Source organism: Phacochoerus africanus, chromosome X (assembly GCF_016906955.1).
Source record: "Phacochoerus africanus isolate WHEZ1 chromosome X, ROS_Pafr_v1, whole genome shotgun sequence".
Taxonomy (NCBI): Eukaryota; Metazoa; Chordata; class Mammalia; order Artiodactyla; family Suidae; genus Phacochoerus; species Phacochoerus africanus.
The window spans coordinates 14,359,325-14,380,369 of record NC_062560.1 but is presented as its reverse complement, the minus strand read 5'-3'; the positions used below and the strand labels follow the sequence as shown (position 1 = coordinate 14,380,369).

Genomic DNA, 21,045 nt, shown 5'->3' with positions numbered 1-21,045 from the left:
ATAATACCTCACCATGGTTTTAAATTTCATTTTTCTCATCTGAGCAAGTTGGTTGTCTTTTCATTTTTAAACATCTTTTTACCACACATATGTATGTCCTTGGCCTATTTTGTTCTCTCGGGCTGGTGGTATTATTGTTTTATAAATGCTCTTTATATACTCAGGAAATTGGGGCCTTTTCAGTGGTAAGAGTTGAAATAGTGTTAAGATGGATTAGGCTTATTTCGTATGCAAATCTCTGGATACAAAGCATAGATACAAACCAATAGAAGGAAGAACTTTGCAACAGTTTATGATGAGTCGACTGCTGGATCAAAGAGATTTTCTTTTTTTTTTACTTAATGATTTTTATTTTTTTTTCTATTATAGCTGGTTTACAGTGTTCTGTCAATTTTCTACTGTACAGCAAGGTGACCCCGTCACCCATACATGTGTACATTCCTTTTCTCACATTATCCTCCGTCACGCTCCATCACAAGTGACTAGATAGAGTTCCCAGTGCTAGACAGCAGGATCTCATTGCTCATCCATTCCAAAGGCAATAGTTTGCATCTGTGAACCCCAGATGCCCAGTCCCTCCCACTCCCTTCCCCTCCCCCTTGGCAGCCACAAGCCTGTTCTCCATATTCATAATTGGATTAAAGAGATTTTTTTTTAATGTCTGGAGAAATACAAGCAGGCACTGAATGTTAACATAATGGGTGAGTTCTCAGATCAGTGGTCTTCAAAACAGGCTGTGTGTGAGATGAGTCAGTGCTGTGCTGGAGTAAAATAATAGAGCTGACATTTGTATTTTTAAAAATGGAATTATGCTGGACTAACACGTGGATATAAAGTTTAAATAAATAAATTACGTTTTTAAGTCCATGCTCACATTTTTTTTAGACTAATAGGAATACATGATCAGATTAATGTGGAGAATATTAGTCTACAAAATTCTCATTACCTCAAGTGTGATTGGGAACCAGCTGTGATATCATCTGGACTGTTAGGTTCCACCTCAACCCAGGAATCAGAATCCGCATTCCAACCCCATCCTCGAGTGATTGCTGTGAATGGCACAGTTTGAGAAGCTCTCGTGTACATGAGCCTCCAAACCAGAAATACTGTAATTCTCTGAGCTAAGAGCCAGAACCTGATTCTCCTGTGTCGATGGCTAGTCATTTTTTAAAACTTAACCCTTCACTTGGGATGATAGCTTGCTCTTTTCTGTTAACAACTTGCCTGAAAGTTAAGGAAGAAGGAAAGCCCTGGAGAAGGAGGCCTGGCTGGTGGCCAGATTCCCTGCCTGGGAAATCTGAGGGCAGAAGGCTTTTGCAGTCAGGGGTGTCAGCTCGGGCCTGATCGCGTGATTTGTTTAGGGCAGCTCCAAATGCTCCGAAACAACCATCTGAGAAATGCACGCACCCCTCGACCGTTCTCATCCACGCCCTGCCCGAGTTGACTTTTGCCTGCAAGAGCAGTCCTGAGAGGTCACACCCTGCTGATGAACCTTTCACCTACCCGGAGAAGAAGCAGATTTTGTGCCTTTCAAACTCACCCTTTACATTTCAGCCTCAGGCCTTTCCGGGTGTGCGCATCAAAATCGCGTGTTCCTGGGGAAACCAGTGTGGTTGGTCACTTCTGCGTCAGGTGAACTGCTAGGATTAACCTCGCGCCTTGCTTTGCCCACGACATTTGAGGGTGGTCTTGTCCATCACGGGGCTTAGAAATGCTCTATGAAGTTTTTCACTACGAGCCTCGGCAGGTTCTTTGACTTTGTTCAGGAGAACAGACCCGCTCTGTTGCCAAGGGTGTGCCCCGCAGCAGAGCCACTCTCCTGGTTCCTGGTTGGCGGCCAGCAGCGTTTGCATGCAACTGCCTGCACAGTGTCCCGAGAGGAAGGGAAGGGTCCTGGTGATTCACACCGAAAACTTAGAGCTGGATCCAAGCCACCCGTCTCTCACACGGCTGTTTTGCTTTGTCTTGCTTTTCCCTAACGTGCATTGTGCTTTCAAACGCAAACCTTATCACTGTGGAGTCAAAGCTACAAAAGAAAAGCTTGATGGAATTCAGAATCCATTTTGGAGAGAAGAAAAATAGTCTAGGAGAAGGAGGAAGGAAGGATAGTTTTTGAACACCATCAAGGCGCTATTGTTCAAGGAACATCCTGTGACGTCTCTCACGTGGACGTATGGACATGTTCTTGTTGCTGTGAGAAAGAGGACAAGTGTCTATCATATCGTTATGATTGAATAGGGCTCGGGAAGCTTCGATGCTCTGAGTAAGAGTCACAGCCACAGGAAAGGGGGAGGAGGCCAGGTTGTTTATTTGTAGGGAACATGCGGATCAAAGGAAAACCCCGAGGTGGCCCCATCCGCTGTGGGCGGTGATGTGACCGGACGGCATGTGGATTTTTAGCATACACGCCTATTTGGCATGATTTGGGGGTGTGGCTAACAGATGCTAAAGGAAACTAAAGCCACCCTCCCTCCCCAGGACACCCCTTGGCACCACCACGCTGAAGATATCAACCCAACCCTCTTCGTAAATGGCTGGGTAGAAGATAACTATGCAAAGGTCACCTGCTTTCCTGCAGAAAAGCAATAACCAGATCTAACGAGGGGGCAAATCTCATTTGTAATAGCACGAAGAACTCCATAGGATTCCAGGCAAGAAAGTTCTCCTTTAACCCACTTATCCTACTTCTAGGAATCTAAGAATTTCCTGAGAAGAAACCCAGTGTAAGAACAAAGGCTTATTATACAAATGTTTATTCCAGCGCAATATTAAAAAGTCAGTTTAAAAACGGGAATGGGGGAGTTCCCGTCGTGGCTCAGGGGCTAACGAATCTGACTAGGAACCATGAGGTTGCGGGTTCAGTCCCTGCCCTTGCTCAGTGGGTTAACGATCCGGCGTTGTCATGAGCTGTGGTGTAGGTCGCAGATGCGGCTCGGATCCCGCGTTGCTGTGGCTCTGGTGTAGGCCGGTGGCTACAGCTCCGATTGGACCCCTAGCCTGGGAACCTCCATATGCCATGGGAGCGGCCCTAGAAAAGGCCAAAAGACAAAAAGACATAAAAAAGGGAACAGGGGAGTTCCCTTCGTGGCTCAGTGGTTAATGAACCCAGCTAGGAACCATGAGGATGCAGGTTTGATCCCTGGCCTCGCTCAGTGGGTTAAGGATCTGGCATTGCTGTGAGCTGTGGTGTAGATTGCAGTCGCGGCTTGGATCCTGTGTTACTCTTACTGTGGCTGTGGTGTAGGCCAGCAGCTGTAGCTCTGATTAGACCCCTCGCCTGGGAACTTCCACATGCCACGGGTGCAAACCCTAAAAAGCATAAATAAATAAATAAATAAATAAATAAATAAATAAATAAATAAATAAAAGGGAACAGGAGTTCTCTGGTAGCCTAGTGGCTAAGGATCTGGCATTGTCACTGCTGTGGCTCGGGTCATTGCTGTGGCATAGGTTCAGTCCCTGGCCCGGAAACGTCAGTATGCTGCGGGCTTGGCCAGAAAAAGGGAACAAAAGAAGCATTCAAAGTAAAATGGAGATGGTTATTTATGTGGTGATTATTCTATGTCTGGTAGATGGAATACTATATAACATAATTTGTAAGAGCAAATATATTTTTTAAAAGATTTAAAAATTTGAAGTATAGTTGACGTATAATGCGTTAGTCAAGCAATTGTTATAAATAATTTAAATTTTTATGGCTCGTGTTCTGTTTAAATCAAAGCTTCTCACCCTTGGCGCTGTTGACACTTGGGGTGGATAAGCCTTCGCTGTGGGGGGCCGTGCTTTCTCGGAAGTTTGCCAGGATACCTGCCCTCTTCTCACTGGCTGCCAGTGGCACCCCCTGCCTCCAATGCGGATGACAAAAACTGTCTCCAGATAGTGTTACCTGTTCATTCTGGGCGGGGAGGGCCACCACGTGGCCCCCAGTGGGGAACTAGTGGTGGTTTCCATACATGTGTCCGTGCAGTCACATACCACGCAGCTACTAAGAAGAAAGTCACAGCTTGCTGTGGCCTGATGGAGAAGAATCTCCATGATAGCTGGAAAGCGGCAGAGGCAAGGTGCTAGCTTGTTGTAGCACAGCGCAGGATTTGTATAAAATAGAAAGGCTATTATATGCCTTTATTCTTTTTCAGAAATGGGTGATTATTTCTTGGGGGGAAGCTGGACTGTGGGTCTGGCTTCCGCAGCCTACACCGAGGCAAAGAAAACAAAATCACGCAAGTCGTGTTACAGTATTCAAAGAAGAGCGTGCTTAGAGAGGAAACAAACACGTAATGACAGATACAAATACATACTGACACAGCTTTTAAAAAATGCATTTTTTTTTTTTGGTATATTTATGCAACTGGGCCACTGTCACCACCGGTGGCGACATTCTCCTCGCCAGCCAAAGAACGCCCCTCGGCAGCCACTCTCCGTTACCACTTCACCCAGCCTCCGGCACCCAGACTGTGATTTTAGGGATTTGCCTATTCTGGACACTTTGTGTAAAAGGAATCCCACCGGATGTGGTCTTTTGTGTCTGGCTTCTCTCACTCAGCATCATGTTTTCCGGGCTCGCCCACATTGCCGCACGTGTCAGGACCTCATTCCCTTTTGTGACTGCCGCTCCGTTGTCTGCATTTGTCCAGTCACCTGCTGTCAGACCTTCGGATCATCTCCACTTATACCTGATTCTTGGGTTCTGCCCGCAGTATCTCTGAAAGGCCAGCCAGGCGACTGGTGACCCTTCCGAGAAGGTGATGAGGGGGCGTGGGAAAGAGGGCTTCTTTTCAGCCTATCCCTCTTCGTGCCTTTAGAATTTGGGACCATGTGCGCTGGTGATTTAGAAAACAGCTATTTTTACAGTTGCCTCTTTGCACGGCGCATTTGAAGATAAACAGTGCTCTCGTGGTTGGGGAAGGGCCTACGCTCACTTGTTCTCCAGGAACTCTGGCTGAGTGAGGCCTTCATGATGGGTCTGCCCTCTGCACGTGAAATCCGACCTGGTTTGTGTTTTGTGTGGGTCAACCAGGTAAACCGATGCAAGGTGCCAGCGTGCAGTGGGGAGGATGCCCTTGGGGCTGCTTCCACTTGGGAATGCTTGAGGCGCCCACAGAACTGAAAAGAGTGCTTCCAATGAAGAAGCCAAACTTTCTCCTCTTCAGCATGTCCCCTTTGCAAAAGGAAATTAAAATTGTGGAGTTCCCATCAGGGATCAATGGTTAATGAATCCAACTAGGAACCATGAGGTTGTGAGTTCGATCCCTGGTCTCCCTCAGTGGGTTAAGGATCTGGTGTTGCTGTGAGCTGTGGTGTAGGTTGCAGACGTGGCTCAGATCCCGCGTTGCTGTGGCTATGGTATAGGCCGGTGGCTACAACTCCGATTCGACCCCTAGCCTGGGAACCTTCATATGCCGAGGGTGCGGCCCTAGAAAAAGACAAAAAAAAAAAAAATCGTGTGTGTGCATGTGAGTTTAGAAACTGGGGTGGAGGAGGACTTGTAGTTTGCAAGAAAATTAGAAAATGATGCAGGAGGCACAGGGGAGGTCCAGCTGGTGAAGTTTCACGTTGTGAGGGAGAAGCTGGCACTTCTGGGAGGGTTTCAGGGAAAACCTGGCCAGTTAGTAAAAACCTTAGGGGGTAACTTGGATATGACAGTGGAGGAAAAGAAGATAGAGATGATGATGGAGATTGATTAGAAATGACGAGGAGTTGAGTTAGACTTAAAAATTGGATGTGTAGGAGTTCCCATTGTGGTGCAGTGGTTAATGAATCCGACTAGGAACCATGAGGTTGCGGGTTCGGTCCCTGCCCTTGCTCAGTGGGTTAAGGATCTGGCGTTGCCGTGAGCTGTGGTGTAGGTCACAGATGTGGCCCAGATCTAGTGTTGCTGTGGCTGTGGTGTAGGCCAGCACCTGCGGCTCCAATTGGACCCCTAGCCTGGGAACTTAACTATGTCATGAGTGCAGCCCTAAAAAGCAAAAAAAAAAAAAAAAAAATTTGCATGTGTAGGATGGGATTCCCAAGTTAATGCCGTCATTTTGAAATTAGCACCATGTTCAGTCTAAATGTCTGGCTGTTAGAATGTCGTGTCTGTCCTTCCCAGCTGGGTGGAGGGTCATGTGCCAGTTCCTTGCCGTGCTTTTACCAACTGGAGGGAGCTACTGACATCTGGTGAGTAGAGGCCAGGAGTGCCACCGAATATCCCCCGGTGCCCAGGCCAGAAGCCACAGCCCAGAGTTAAGCCCTGGTCAATAAGTATAGGTCACATGAGCGGAAGTTGCCATTTGATGGAAATATTCCTCGAAAGTAAGCCAAAAAAATTCCCCACCGTGTTACAAACAGAAACCATTCGTATCTGAGAGACCGCGTTCTCAAGGAGACACCTTGGTGGCGAGATGTGTTGAAGACGATAAACATGGCATTGAACCCCCTTTTATGTTACCAGATGTAAAATGATGCTTCTTAAGTGAGACTAAAAATAAGTCCGAGGCAAGTCAACGTAGCTCATTGCACGATGGAAAACTTCTGGCAGATCTTTATTGCTGTTCGCGGGTCTTCTTCAGCATCACCTGTCAGTAGACTCTTCACCGGAGGTGGCGGAGCACACACGCTTAAACCCAGAGGAGGTTCGCCCCGAGATGATGTCAGCTGCCCGTTTTATGACAAGCGTCCCTTGCTTTCTCTACCTCTAAACCTCGCAGCAACCGTGCAGAGTAGGAGCTGTCATCCCCCCCCCCAGTACAGAGGAGGAACCCGAAACCAGTGAAGGGGGGCCTCTTGAGGCTCCTACAGGGCAGGTGCGCCCATCCGCGCCCAGGCCCACACCTGTCCCCGCTTCCGAGCTCCCACTCCTGGAACAGAGGCCCCGTTCCGGACAGCGGAGAGTGGGTCGGAACATCGACACGTTGATACCGAGAGAAGTGACACTGCGCAGGTGGCACAGATCCCCAAACTGTGAACACTGCATTCTCGTGTGACTCCCTCGCTGTGGGACCCAGTGCGTTCCTGGTGCAGGGGTCCGTGTTTTCCCGAATCTCCTCTGAGCTTCCTGTATCATGACGATGGAGTCGGTTGACTGCCTGGATATTCAAGGACAATCATTTAAGTTCTTGTCACCACAGGAGGCCATTCGTGATGTAGAGATAACATGATAATGAACACAATTGTGCTTTCGTTGCTTGTGACTTTCTACTACAACCTAAAGCTTCTTTCCCCTCCTACATACCTTTTGGCCTGACCCTACCCCTAGCTTTTCCCCAGTATTTCGGTCTTTTATTTTATTTTATTTTTGTCTTTTTAGGGCCGCGCTTGCGGCACATGGAGGTTCCCAGGCCAGGGGTCGAATCGGAGCTACAGCTACCAGCCGACACCACAGCCACAGCAACGCCAGATCCAAGCCCCGTCTGCGACCTACAGCACAGCTCACGGCAACGCTGGATCCTAAACCCACTGAGCAAGGCCAGGGATCGAACCTGCAACCTCATGGTTCCTAGTCAGATTTGTTTCTGTTGTGCCACAACGGGAATTCCAATATTTTGGTCTTTTAAGGACCAGGTGGGGGGCTGTGTTCTCAATGAGTTACTCCCCCATTCCTCCAGATTCGTCCTCATCAGGATTAATCTTTCCTCTGTGTTCCCAGCGAGACTGACTGTACTTCTCTTTAGCATTTGCTTCTCCTACCTGCATATTTTAGTAGTGTTTCTCCTGCTAGAGTTACTGGTAGCTTCTAGAAGGTAGGGAAGGAATGATCACTGTGTTCTTTCGGGTGCTTCCTAACTTTCTGTTAATGATTTTGTGATGACAGTTTCTCTTGTGCAGGCCAAAATGAAAGAAAAAGGAAAAGAGATTAAAAATGATTCCAAGATCAGTTTCTTTAAAAAGATGAAAGATCAAAAAATTTACATCCCTCTTTCAGACCCCTTATTAGAGAATGTTTTCTTGGAGTTCCCATCATGGCTCAGTGGTTAACGAATCCGACTAGGAACCATGAGGTCGCAGGTTTGATCCCTGGCCTTGCTCAATGGGTTAAGGATCCAGCGTTGCCATGAGCTGTGGTGTAGGCTGGCGGCTATAGCTCCGATTCGACCCCTAGCCTGGGAATCTCCATATGCCACAGGTGAAACCCTAGAAAAGACAAAAAAAAAAAAAAAGAAAGAAAGAAAATGTTTTCTTGCTTCCTGAAGTCCCAAATCCCCAGAACTGTGGCCCAGGATCATCAAGTGCAATGAATACATTCACTGAAAGTTATAGAAATTAAATCCTTACCATGAATTGAATCAGGAATAATAAATCACCCATCCAAAGGTGTCAGCGGCTTAATTCAGTTAAATATTTTTATAATGAAATTGTAACAAAATATTAAAACAAGAGGGAAATGGACACGGTTCCCTTAACTCTGTCTCTCTGTCAGAGCCCTGTGAGCCCCAGGTCCCCTCAGGATCTCCTGAGGCGGAGGAGCCTTTCAGGCACTTTCTTAGGTTATCTGCCTTGACAGCTTTTAACTAGAGATTGCTGAGCAGAAAAACCTCCTTCTGCACCAGCACACAGCCCCTCCCCTGATGCCTGGAGGGCGGCCTGCCCCATGGACACTGGTCTTGGAGCAGAGACAACGTGAGTAGGCAAGAGGTACCTAGTTATCAGCAGATCTTTCAGCAAAACCCCTGGTTTGTTGAGAACAGATTTTAGAAAACATTGAGCATGCCTCATGACGGCCAGCAGAGGGCACTCTTACACAACAATGCTTCGAACCACCCTCTGCCCACTGGGTGCAGACACAGTGCTTTCGTACGTGGGAACCTGGGATAATCCTAGAAGCTGGCCAACCATTCCCTTGAGGCCCCTTCAGTATAACATGGGGGATGAAACAATGGACATGAGTTCCCATCGTGGCTTAGTGGTTAACGAACCCACTAGTATCCATGAGGATGCAGGTTCGATCCCTGGCCTCGCTCAGTGGCTTAAGGATCTGGCATTGCCATGAGCTGTGGCTTGGATCCACTGCTGCTGTGGCTGTGGTGTAGGCCGGCAGCTACAGCTCCGATTTGACCTCTAGCCTGGGAACCCCCATATACTGCGGGTGTGGCCCTAAAAAAAGACCAAAGACCAAAAAAACCCAACCAACCAACCAACCAAACAAAAAAAACAGTGGACGTGAGCACCTTGACCACAGTTTAATGAGATGTAGGTGGTACCATTTAAGAAGCTGGCCTGATGAAGACATGGGGAGCCAGGGATAGAGAGTCCCCAAAGGGTTGACTCCTGAGTGGGGTTTGAAGAAGAAGGGCATTTCTGACCCTGAGGTTCTAGAAGCAGCTGGAGGATTCTCAAGGAGGTTGCAGTTCCGCTCGCCTGAGTCATTAGCTTTGGGGATGTGGTTGTGCGTGTCAGAACTTTTACCCAGAGTGCAAGGAAAGTTAGGAGATTTGGGAGGCTTTTGCGAATGGAAACCACAGAAAAATGGAAAAGGGAAATTGCGTCTAAGTCAGTTGTTCCTGTCTCTGTAGTCAGACGTCATTGCGTAGAGCTCGGCAACGTCGAAACCAAAGAAGGATCCCTCAGGCGCCTCATCTCAGGATCCCGCGGCTGCCTACCCCTCTGGCCACCTCTTAGCTGCTTCACCCGGGAATCCTGAGGCCTGTTTTCAGCTTCGTGTGCAACAAACAGCACAAGGACCCTTTGGTTGCCCGAGGTGGCGTTGGCCTAAAGCCCCGCTCCTCTTGGGCTCCCTTCGTCTCCCCTCGAGGGCAGGCCTGGTGCACCCACCGCACCACAGGCATCACTGCCGAGGTGGGGCCAGCGTTTTCGGGACGACCTCGGCGAGTGAGGATGATTTTATCCTCAGAAAATGTGAAGTCCTTGTCCTGCTGCTACAAATGGTGCGTTCTTTTTTTTTTTTTTTTGGCTTTTTGCTATTTCTTGGGCCGCTCCCGCAGCATGTGGAGGTTCCCAGGCTAGAGGTCGCGTCAGAGCTGTAGCCGCCAGCCTCCGCCAGAGCCACAGCAACCGAGATCCAAACCGTGTCTGGGACCCACACCACAGCTCACGGCAACGCCGGATCCTTAACCCACTGAGCGCAGCCAGGGATCGAACCCGCAACCTCATGGTTCCTAGTCGGATTCGTCAACCACTGAGCCACGACGATGGGAACTCCAAATAATGGTGTATTCTTGGTCACCCTAAACCAGTGTTTTCATCAGTAACAGGTGGGTAATGATAGATTCCCAGAATCAGATGCTTTTCAACACCGAAATGCTGTGCGAATAGGAATTGCTGCCCTCCCTCTCCCTCCCTCCTTTCCTTCCTTCCTGCCTTCTTTCCTCCCTGCCTTTCACTCTTCCGAAAAGCTTCATTGCCAGCTTTGTGCTCAATCTTCAGGGAAGTTGCATTTTCTGAGGGGAGACAGATAATAAAGGAATAACCAAATAATTATACAGCGCAGAGTCCCTTCTTGAGAAAGCAAGGATGAAGAAACAACCAGAGTTCGGACGATTAAGAGCAGACTGACCAACTCGGGGGGCTGTTTGGGGGCGGCCTCTCTTCGGCTGTGACATTTGAACAGAGGTCTGGACGAAGTCAGGACGAAACCATGAAAACATCGGGGGAAGCACATTCCCAGGAGCTCGAGGGAGGACCTCAGAACGGGCTCTCTGCTGGAGGACGTGTGGCGGGTGTGCCGATGCGAGAACTCACTGAACACTTGGTCCTGTGCTTTGCACACGTCACCTGAGTTGGCCCTCCCCGCGCTCGTCACCTAGGTCCCTGTGGTACGTGAAGAAACCGAGCCTCTGAGACGTTAAGGACTTCACCCCACACCTCACACCTGGTAAAGAAGTGGCAACCTCAGGGCCCGCGTGGCCCCCAAGGCAGGGCCATGCCAGCAGGGGGCAGTGCTGGCAAGAATCCCTGAAGCCTTGCGCCTCCGGGGCTGGTAGCAGGACGGGTCAAGGCAGGACCCAGCGGAGCTTTAAAAGATGCGGGTTTGACCTTTGGCTGAAGACCTCAACCTTGTTGGTTGTCTTTTCCCTTTTTGCGAAAACTCCCTTGTGGCCCTCGTGAAGGTGTTTTTGTGGGTTTGGGATCGGGTGAGCTGACTAAGGGGGGGTCATTTTCCAGGTTTCTCAGTGATTGCTCAAAAGATGAAAACATTTTTGTAAAATAGCTCGGGTCCTGAATGATATGGATTCACACATTCCCTCTGTGTCCTTGAAGGCCAGTTCCCCGCTTCGATTACGCAAGATGTTCCTTGCCGGCCTCTCTCATCAGCCATGACCTCAACCCGTGTTTTTGTTTTGTTTGTCTCTTTTTCCTACTCAGCTACCAATAGAAAAAAAACAAAAACAAAAACAAACAAAGCCCCCATTTCAGGGCAAATGGAAAGGAAAAGAACATAGAGTTTAATCTAGCACAAAACTTTTTTCCTCCAAACAGTATTTTTTGCATCTGTAACACTGAGTAAGGTCATGACACTCTTCTTACTGAATACCAGCCAGAAAGAAACCACAGACTCTGTTTGCTGCCGTGATTGCTCAGAAATAATGTATAGCTCCTCGAGGTACACCTTCTCGCAGCTTCACCTTGCAGGTGACCCTTGTCTGTCACTACTGTTGTGAGTTCGGGTCCGTCTTCCCAATGCAGTCACCAATGAGAACGGACAAGGAAGCACACCTGTTTCGTAAAGACGGGTGGAAAGGTTAGGACCAGGAGGAGGAAAGGACGCAGCAGGACCAAGGAGGCATGTCCAGTCCTTTCAGCAAACACCTGTTTCAAATCACAGATTTCTTAGACACATGCCGCTCTCAAGTCTGAACACAATACTCCCTGTTCCGTAGCCACCCGCCAGTTCGCCAGGTGTTTGCAATTATGTCACGTCCTGAAAAATCGTCTGGATCCTGTCGACTCCTAAACGTCCTGCTCGAGTGTGGTTTGTTTGTTTGTTTGTAATGCTCTGTAGACCTTCATCCTTCAGGTCTCAGTGCAGCATGTGTAGCACTTAACAAACACAAGAAGGAAAAGAATAAATCCAGTGTTGCTGGTTTCCTTGGTTTCTGATTTTTCTTTCCCCAAAGGCTCTCAGTGTGTCTTTTCGCTTTAGGTAGAAAAGGGCAGGTATTACGGATTCAGTAAAGCTTCTTTGACCAGACTTCTCTAACTCAGGTTTTACAGAATTTAGAACAGGGGCAGTGCTGTTTCCTTTCGTATCAGCAGGGAAAAGAGGACCATCCACAGCGCAAAAGGAGAAGAAAAGAGGGGAGAACTGTCTTCGCCATCTTTTAGAAACCGTGTTGGAAGTGCTCTCTAAAATAAAAGCTGCCAAAAAACAACCCACCAAACAAAAACAGTCTCTTTGGGTATCCACATACAGTTTCGTCTTTAAATAAGGCACGCTCACCGCAATTTACTTTTGAAAGTTGCCTGACGTATTTTCAGATGATGAACAACTTGAAAGCCCCTCGGCTTGCTTAATTGAAAAATCTTGGGGGCTGGAAAGAACATGATTTGAAAGAGGCTCCTTTGAGAACCCCAAGGGGAACTTCAGCCCAAACGGAATGAAAATTGCCATTATTATGCAAGTTATTTTAATTAAAAATGCATGCCTAACAGGAAAAGGAAAGCACGTCTAGACACTGCCCCATATACACTGGCTGGTTGTTTGAAATTTGTCCTCTGAAATGTTGAAGCTTTGTATGGAGTCCTAAGCGCTTGATTCTTATTTTGGCACAAGTGGCCTCTGTAATAATTCCGGGTCTGTCCCACCTAGTGACATTAAAGCCAGAGCTGACGAAGCTGTCCTCACAGGTAATAGGGAGTTATTCTTCTGATTCTCAGTGTTTTCCCGTAGGTCTCACTGCCTTCTTGTCCAGCCCCAGTTCGCCTACACAAGGAACCCACAATCACCAGCATCTCTGCAGAATAAAGCCTGTCACTTCTTTCCATTCACTGATGAGCGGCAGCATCTTTATGTTTTTAAAAAAAAAAAAAAAAAAGTTTGCCCTGTGAAAGAGTAAACTACTCATTGCAGAAAACTCAAACTATTAGAAAAGAAAGCAGATGATAAAATGTACCCGCACGCAAGTCCATCCTCTGGGCGTGACCTTTGTTCACATTTTAGCACGTGTCCATCTGGGCACTTACATGTCTACGCAGCATGACCGGATACAGTGTTATTAAATGAAGCCATTTACATGCATCATTGCATTTGACCCCTTTAAGTACAATTACTGTTCTGTAGCCTATTTTTTTTATGAATATTTCATTTTTCTGTGTCAGCAAATAGAGATCTGTATCACGTTTTGACAGTTGCATAATAGTCTCTGGTAGGGCTGTACCATCATTTAGCTAAGCGTTCCCTATTAATTCACCATCCAGATTGTTCCTGTCTTTTTGCTGTTATAATAAACATTGCCAAGATAGATTTGTGCAGACGTTTTGTATTCTTGTTGTCTCCTTAGATTTCAGTCTTAGAAATGGATTTTTAAAATCCTTAACCCATTTGGAACACGTCGCTTGCTCTCTTTTTCTCATCTGGTTCATCGCTCGTTCCAATACCGTTTAATGGAAAAACGCATCCTTGCTGCACTGATTTGAAGTCGCTGTCATTTTATGTTAATTCCCTCTGCAAACGGGTCTCCTTCATCCCTGTGCCAGCGTTGCACCATTGCCGTTGCGGTCATAAGTTCCCAGATGGTTCTGGACATAAAAATCCAGGCGGGGTTCTCCAGAGAAACAGAATCAACAGGATAGATAGAGATCAACGTAGGATGAGATTCGTTGTAGCAAGTGGCTCCCTTGATTAAGGAAGGTGGGAAATCTCAACCTGACCTCTACAGGCTGGCAAACTGGGGAAGCCGGCTTGTCGAGTTCAGACCAAGGCCGGAGGCTCCAGAGGCCGCTGGTGTAAATCCCCGAAGACAAAGGCAGAGAATCCCGACGTTTTGGTCTCTGAGGTCAGGAGAAGGTAGATGGTCCAGCCGAAGAAGAGAGAGCAGGCGTTCACCTTCCACCATGTTGCTGCATTTGAGTCCTCGTGCAACGGGGCGGCGCCCCCTGCACCGGTGCTGGTGGATCTGCTGATGGAAATGCTCATCTCGTCCAGAAACGGCTTCACAGAGACACCCAGAAGTGACATTTTACCAGCTCTCCGGGCATCCCTTAGCCCATTCAAGTTGACACGTATAATGAACCATCACCATCTAGGACCTCCAAGGAGGAGTTCCCGTCGTGGCTCAACATAATGAACCCCATTAGTATCCATGAGGTTGCAGGTTCGATCCCTGGCCTCGCTCACTGGGTTAAGGATCCAGGGTGGCCATGAGCTGTGGTGTAGGTCGCGGACGTGACTCGGATCTGGCTTTGCTGTGGCTGTGGTGCAGGCCGGCAGCTGCAGCTCTAATTTGACCCCTAGCCTGGGAACCTCCCTGTGCCACGGGTGCAGCTCTAAAAAAGATACAAAAGAAAAAAAGAAGCATTCCAGAACCTCCAGTTACTCTAGCCATCTCCTTGTCACCTGCTGAGAGAAAGGTTGCTGCCAGGGCCACCTAGCACAGTGGCATTGTTCTGCAGGATGACACATGGAGAATCCTCTGGCGCCAGCCTTGGTTTGCACTGTAGTTAAGTGCTCAACAAACACTTGGTTTCAAGAACCTGCAATCAATAAAGTGAGCTCTGGAGGCGGTGGGCTCATCATAAGGCTGCAAAGTAAGATTTCAACAGCTGACTGTAGCAGCTCTTGAATTGCCCTTAGTTGGGGGTATGAGGAGGAAGAGCAAACCACAGCCTGGTGGCCCAGCCTGGATTCTGAACGAGTTGAGATGAAAGAGTGGAAATGCAGACAGAGACATGCCTTTATTTCCAATAAAGTTGATACTGTAGAATGGGGCTTATACCCGTGGGTAGCTGGGCTTCTGAATACTGCAACTGAGGCAGACTCACTGGCAGATCTCACTGGCTGTGCTAGCCCCCTGCCAGCCACCAATGTGGGGACTGGCCCTCCCCACAGAGGCAAAGAGCAAAAGAGGACCCCCGCCTTCTGTGGACAGGCCGATTCTCCCAGAGGGAGGGGAGAGGCAGGGTTCAGCGATGGGGCTCGGTCTTCTTTCAAGTCCACCAATCAGATTCCGCTGTTCCCTTCCCACCAGGGAGGGGTGGGCGAGGAGCACAGGGGTGTTAAGTGTACATGGAGTGCCCTCCGGGGGGAGGGAAATAGCACAAAGGGCAGTGGAGGTTGTCCCTAACTCTTTGGGGCAGGCCCTGCCCCGCTGATGGAGCGGGGGTCCCTGATAGAGGTCAGGCCACAGCGATGGGAGGCCAGGGTCATGGCCGGGTCTTGGGTTATTGCTATGCTGGTGTGATCTTGCGGCCCCTTTCTCATCTTTCTCTGAGACGCTTTACCCTGGACCTGAGTGTGAGCCGAATCCTTCCTGTGCCCCTCACGGTGCCCTGTACGTAGCCAGCAGGGCCTGCTGTGCACTTGCTCGTCTGCGTGAGAAGATGCGCTTCCTGAGCACAGCTGTCTTATCTGTCTTCTCCGTCAGAAGACCTTAGTGATGATATCCAGTGAATTCACGAATGAATGTTTTTGGTGAACTGACCGTCTTATTAATTATTTTAAAATTGTTCTGTTGTAGGTTCTCTATCTAGGAATTGATCATCATTTGGCTAGTTCCTAAATACACAGATATATAGGAAAATGATCCAAAGCCCACTGCCCCTTATAAGTTATAAAACAATTTTTGGAATTTTCATATTAAAAAAGATTAGTTGGGGAGTTCCCGTCGTGGCTCAGTGGTTAACGAGTCCGACTAGGAACCACGAGGTTGTGGGTTTGATCCCTGGCCTTGCTCCGTGGGTTAGGGATCTGGCGTTGCCATGAGCTGTGGTGTAGGTCGCAGATGCGGCTCGGATCCCACGTGGCTGTGGCTGTGGCTGTGGCGTAGGCCAGCAGCTACAGCTCTGATTAGACCCCTAGCCTGGGAACCTCCATGTGCCATGGGAGCGGCCCTAGAAAGACGGCAACAAGACAAAAAAACAAAACAAAACAAAAAGATTAGTTGGGTCTACTTTTTAATGCCTTAGAATAAAGCAGAAACATAGACCATGGAAGCAGTCTGGCCTAGACATACGTCCTGGGTTCTTGTATGGAGCAGGAAATAGTGTTCTTTGTGTAGAACAGCAGTATCTGATGTGTGTGCTTCGACCTTTGTAAATATTTTCTCTTCTCTTACCTCTTGAGTATTTATATTTTTTTCTTCCTTGCGGAGACATGTTTCTACTCTGTTTCTTTTTGTGGTTCTAGACAGATGTGATTTGTTGGTAAAAATATTATTTTACTCTTTTTTCTTTTTAGGGCCGCACTCTCGGCATATGGAGGTTCCCAGGCTAGGGGTCTAATCGGAGCTACAGCTACTGGCCTACACCACAGCCACAGCAACGCGGGATCTGAGCCGTATCTGTGACCTGCACCACAGCTCCTGGCAACGCTGGATCCTTAACCCACAGAGTGAGGCCAGGGACTCGAACCTGCAACCTCATGGTTCCTAGTCGGATTCGTTTCTGCTGCGCCATGACGGGAACTTCCAAATGTTGTTATTTTAAAGTACTGATTTAAATTGCTCTATTTGGCGGAATGGGTCTTTGGGTGAAAATGAGATCGGGCTGGCATGAGTACAAGAGATGTTGGGACCTTAACTGCAGACTGCATTTTGGGTTCGCTCATTTAATAATGGTGAGAGTTTTGGAGTAAAAGTTACAAGATTAAAAAGGGTAAACCCATTAAGCTTTAAAGAAAGCCTTGGAATCGCTAGAATATGAAAACTTCATCCAATGGTGTAAATGATCAGAGCTGTTGCCCATGAGCCTGAGGAGGGGAGCCGTGCGTGGTTTGTGGATAAACGTCGTTTTGCACACACCTTTCAGAACTGTTGAGGCTGATGGGTATTTCTTGTTGGCATTTACAGATGATTTCAGGAATGTGTACAAAACGAGCAAAATGGAGAGCGGAAAACAGAGTTGTGCAGAGGGAGCTCCCACCCGAGCAGACACGCATTTTAAGCTTTCAGTATTAAATCGCGTGTTTCAAATGTTGCCATATCCCTGGGGTCGTTTAAAATAGCTTCTCAGTATTTGGGTGTCTTTTTATCTTTGTTAAGATAATCACGATAGCTTTCAAAATGAGAATTTTAGAGTTGCTGGATTTTTCCTCTTAGGGAAATAATGAAGTAAGATTTTCTTGTGCTGTTTAAAATCGGTGGCATCTCGTTCTGCCAAGAGGCACTGTGCTTATAGAGGCTCCCGGGAAGGTTTGGCTATCCTTGCAAAATCCCTCCCTTAGATGGCTGCTGATACTCAGATTTATTTATCAAGATCAGTGTCATCACATAGAACTTCCTGTAAAGATGCCTTGCCATCTGCGCGGTCCGCTCGGGTGGCCACTGGGCACATGGGGGCTCTCGAGTACTTGAAATGTGACGAGTGCACCTGAGGAGCTGATTTTTAATTTTGTTTAATTTTAATTACTTGGAACTCAGCCACACGTGGCTAGTGGCTCCCCCAAGGGACATCACAGAATCTCTACACGGATGATGCTTTCAGATTTCGTGCAGACACGCCTCTGGAAAAGTTGACTTTATATGCATTCATTTGACCTATTGCACCAACATCTCTTGAGCGCCGGGTGAGTTTGTGTGCCTGGTGTGGGAAAGACACCCCCTTTGGGTTTCCCCAGTCCTCTTGTAGAGGACGGCGTGGAGACCTCAGGTCTGCCGTCCCACCCTCCTGGGTGAACCTGGCCTTGGTAACAGGGCTCCTGCTGTTTCAACAGGAGCTGCCGCTTTCACCCTGAGCTCCGGGGCCCACTGTGGCTGAGGGAATGGGTGGGGGCCCCTCTCACCCGCCTGGGGGCGCTGCTTGCTCAGGGCTGCATCTGCCCAGAGGAAGGGGCTCCCACCTGAAATTCGCTCGGACATTGCATGGAGCGCGTGGACCTGTCACTGAGGCTCATTCCGGCAGCTCGCTCCACTGTCTGAGCTGCTCCTGCCGCTTTTCTTCAACCCGTTTTCAGTGCAAACAGAGAGTAACACTTCACAGCTCCCCAACACCTACTTTTGCTTCTCTTTTGTTTTTTTCAAAGGTGTCTTACCTCCTGGAAGGGGGTAGCATGGCCCACGAAGACTTCTGTGGACATGCTGGTCAGTTGAACCCAGGAGACCTACAGGTATGGCCAACACGAGTTATGGCTGATGCTTTCCTAGGCTGTGGCTGGGCTTGCTTGATCCCTCCCACTTCCGGTACCTTCACCTGTCCCCCGACCCCCCGCGCTCTTTGTTCCATCTTTGACTTCCCCCGTTCTATGGCTCCTTCCACTTCACCTGCAAACCTGCTCAGGTGTCTTGCGTTTCTCTTTCCCTTGACCCCAGCATCATCGCTCAGCTTCCACCTAGTCTTTGCCTTGCTTTTCTCAAAAGAGTAATCCGTGAGTCTCTGTCTCACCTTGCTCATCTTCCATCCCATCCTCCACTCACTGAAATCAGGGTTGGCCTCTCAGCACCGCCCCCCAGTCCTTTCTTGAAGCCATTCAGGTCACGGTCGCTCCTGATGTCCCAGTTGCCACATTCAGTGCACTAGCTTCACGTCTCATCTTTCTAGACCTCTCTGCTGACTTTGAGACAATTTACTATGTATCTTCCAGGATGTTTGCAGGGGCGAGTGTTGTCACGTAAGATCAGGACCCAAACCCGGCCACCATCCTGGTCCCTCTGAGATGATTTTAAAATTAAAATCCCCAGGAAGTGCTTGGGTCATCTTCACTGGGTTTAAAAGCCTGGACTCTGTCTCAGACACCTTCTGGGATCATGTACACATTTTGTGGGATGCCAGCTGCAAATATTTGAATCATGGTGTTTCAGTGAACACAAAATTTAAAGGCAGAAAAGCAAAAGGGCAGAGAGGCATGGCCAAATGTCAACAGTCACTTCTCACCAGGAGCAGAACGTAAAGTGGATTTTTCCTCCCTCCATGCAGTTGTTCTGATGTGCCTGGTTCCCCGTGGGACCGGGCCCCAGGTGCCCGCAGATGCCACCTGCCCATGAGCACCCCTTTTAGCTTCCTCCCTTGCCTTGCTCACTCCTCCTCCTCTCCCCCACTTGTATTTTCTGCCTCACTTTCCAAGTACATAAACCCCTTGCATTTGAGCCCTTGTGTCGGGACCTCCTGTGGGAGGACCCAAGCCGAGGCAGGCAGGAAATCTGCCTGTCGGGCTCATTCCCTCCCTCCCTCCCCAGATTCTGAGGTTGGCGCCTAGGGCTGGCCCCTGACAGGCTCTTAATAAAGAAATCAAGGCACGCTTGCAAAATCTGCACAACAGTGGAGACAGTAAGTTTCTCCCAGCAGTGAGGGCTCCGGTACCCATGGACTCCGGTCAGCTGCCTCTGGTGTGGAGGATGGCATGGGCCTCCGCCCGTGTCTTTAGATCCCCACCCCACCCCAGCGCTGCCCTCTGCACCGGAACCACCCCACCCAAGGCTAAGGAGTGGCGGCTGGCCCACGGCCAGTGGTTTGCTCCTGTCGGGATAGAAAAGCTCAGCCACCACGCCTCAATTCGGGACAGTTCTGAAGCTTCATCCCTCTCCGGAGCTCCCTGTTGGATGGGCTAGGGCCTTCACTCTATCTGCACTGATGCTCGCCTCGCCCCTCCCCGGCCCAGACCCCCCCCCCCCCGCCCATCTCATAGTGCCGTCCTGAGACTCCGGGGCCAATGCGGGCAGTCTTCCCTGTGTGCAAATTGCAGATCCGATGCTTTGAATTTGCATGCGGAAGCACGGGATGCCTTTGGAAAAAGAAAGGGCCCAGCAGTTGTCCCTGTGGCTGTGGTACTCCTCCTGCTGCCCGGTAACTCGGAAAGCAGGGCTTTGTGAGGCGCCTCGCTTGGTTGCTTAGTTACCCGGGCATCCTCGTCCCATCTGCGGCCTCCTTAGAAGCTGGGTTACACCTTCCTCTCTTTGGTCTGGTGTCTGCAGTGGATGACCGCCGGCCGGGGCATCGTGCACGCCGAGATGCCCTGCTCGGAGGAGCCAGTCCATGGCCTACAACTGTGGGTGAATTTGAGGAGCTCTCAGAAGATGGTGGAGCCACGCTACCAGGAACTGAAAAGTAAAGAAATCCCTAAACCCAGTCAGGATGGTGTGACTGTGGCCGTCATTTCGGGAGAAGCCCTGGGAGTCAAGGTAACCGCGCTGTCGTGCGTTCATGAAAGCCGAGGTGCCCGGTGACACGCGGCTGGCCCCATCCCGGTTGGCAGCGCACCTCGGGTTAGCTGTCACAGTTCGTGTCCCATGTGAAGGAGTTGCTGCAGAGGCGTCAGAATAAATGGAACTGAAGGCAGCCCAGACGGTTTTTTTTTGGGGGGGGGGGGGCGCCTGCAGATCCATCGAGCTAGGAAAATTACAGGAAAGCAAGGTCATTTAATAATTCTGCACAAAAAGCCATTTTCAAGATACATCTTAATGTGTGCGCATACTTAGTCTATTTCCTTTTATTTATAGTGCACTTTTATAGCTCCCCGTTTAAGAAACAAAAACTGAACTCCACTCTATGAAGATGTTTTTAAATTGGTAAGGACAGCACACTACTACATCATAGAAAGGTTTCTTTTATTTTTATTCTTATTTTTTTTTTGTCATTTTGCCATTTCTAGGGCCGCTTCTGCGGCATATGGAGGTTCCCAGGCTAGGGGTCGAATCGGAGCTGCAGTCACCGGCCTACGCCAGAGCCACAGCAACGCGGGATCCAAGCTGCGTCTGCAACCTACACCACAGCTCACAGCAACACTGGATCCTTAACCCACTGAGCAAGGCCAGGGATCGAACCTGCAACCTCATGGTTCCTAGTCAGATTCGTTAACCACTGAGCCATGATGGGAACTCCATAAAGGTTTCTTTAAACAATTAACTCGAACGTTGATATAAGGCATCCATGCCATGCCCTGTACATTGTTCTTAACAGAGACTTTATCATATTTTGGTTTCATGTCCCACCTTTTAATCAAGTACGATCAATTTTGGCTAC

The 21,045-nt window shown here is 48.9% G+C and overlaps 1 protein-coding gene across 3 annotated transcripts in view; it reads left to right on the top strand.

Annotated features, from left to right (window-relative positions):
• PIR (pirin) overlaps positions 1-21,045 on the top strand; it is a 98,977-nt gene that overhangs the window by 20,307 nt on the left and 57,625 nt on the right. For all 3 annotated transcript variants that reach the window (XM_047764406.1, XM_047764405.1, XM_047764404.1), the window contains 2 exons: positions 18,113-18,196; positions 19,998-20,204. In XM_047764406.1, coding sequence (XP_047620362.1) covers positions 18,113-18,196; positions 19,998-20,204 — 291 coding nt within the window. The remainder of the gene's footprint in view (positions 1-18,112; positions 18,197-19,997; positions 20,205-21,045) is intronic.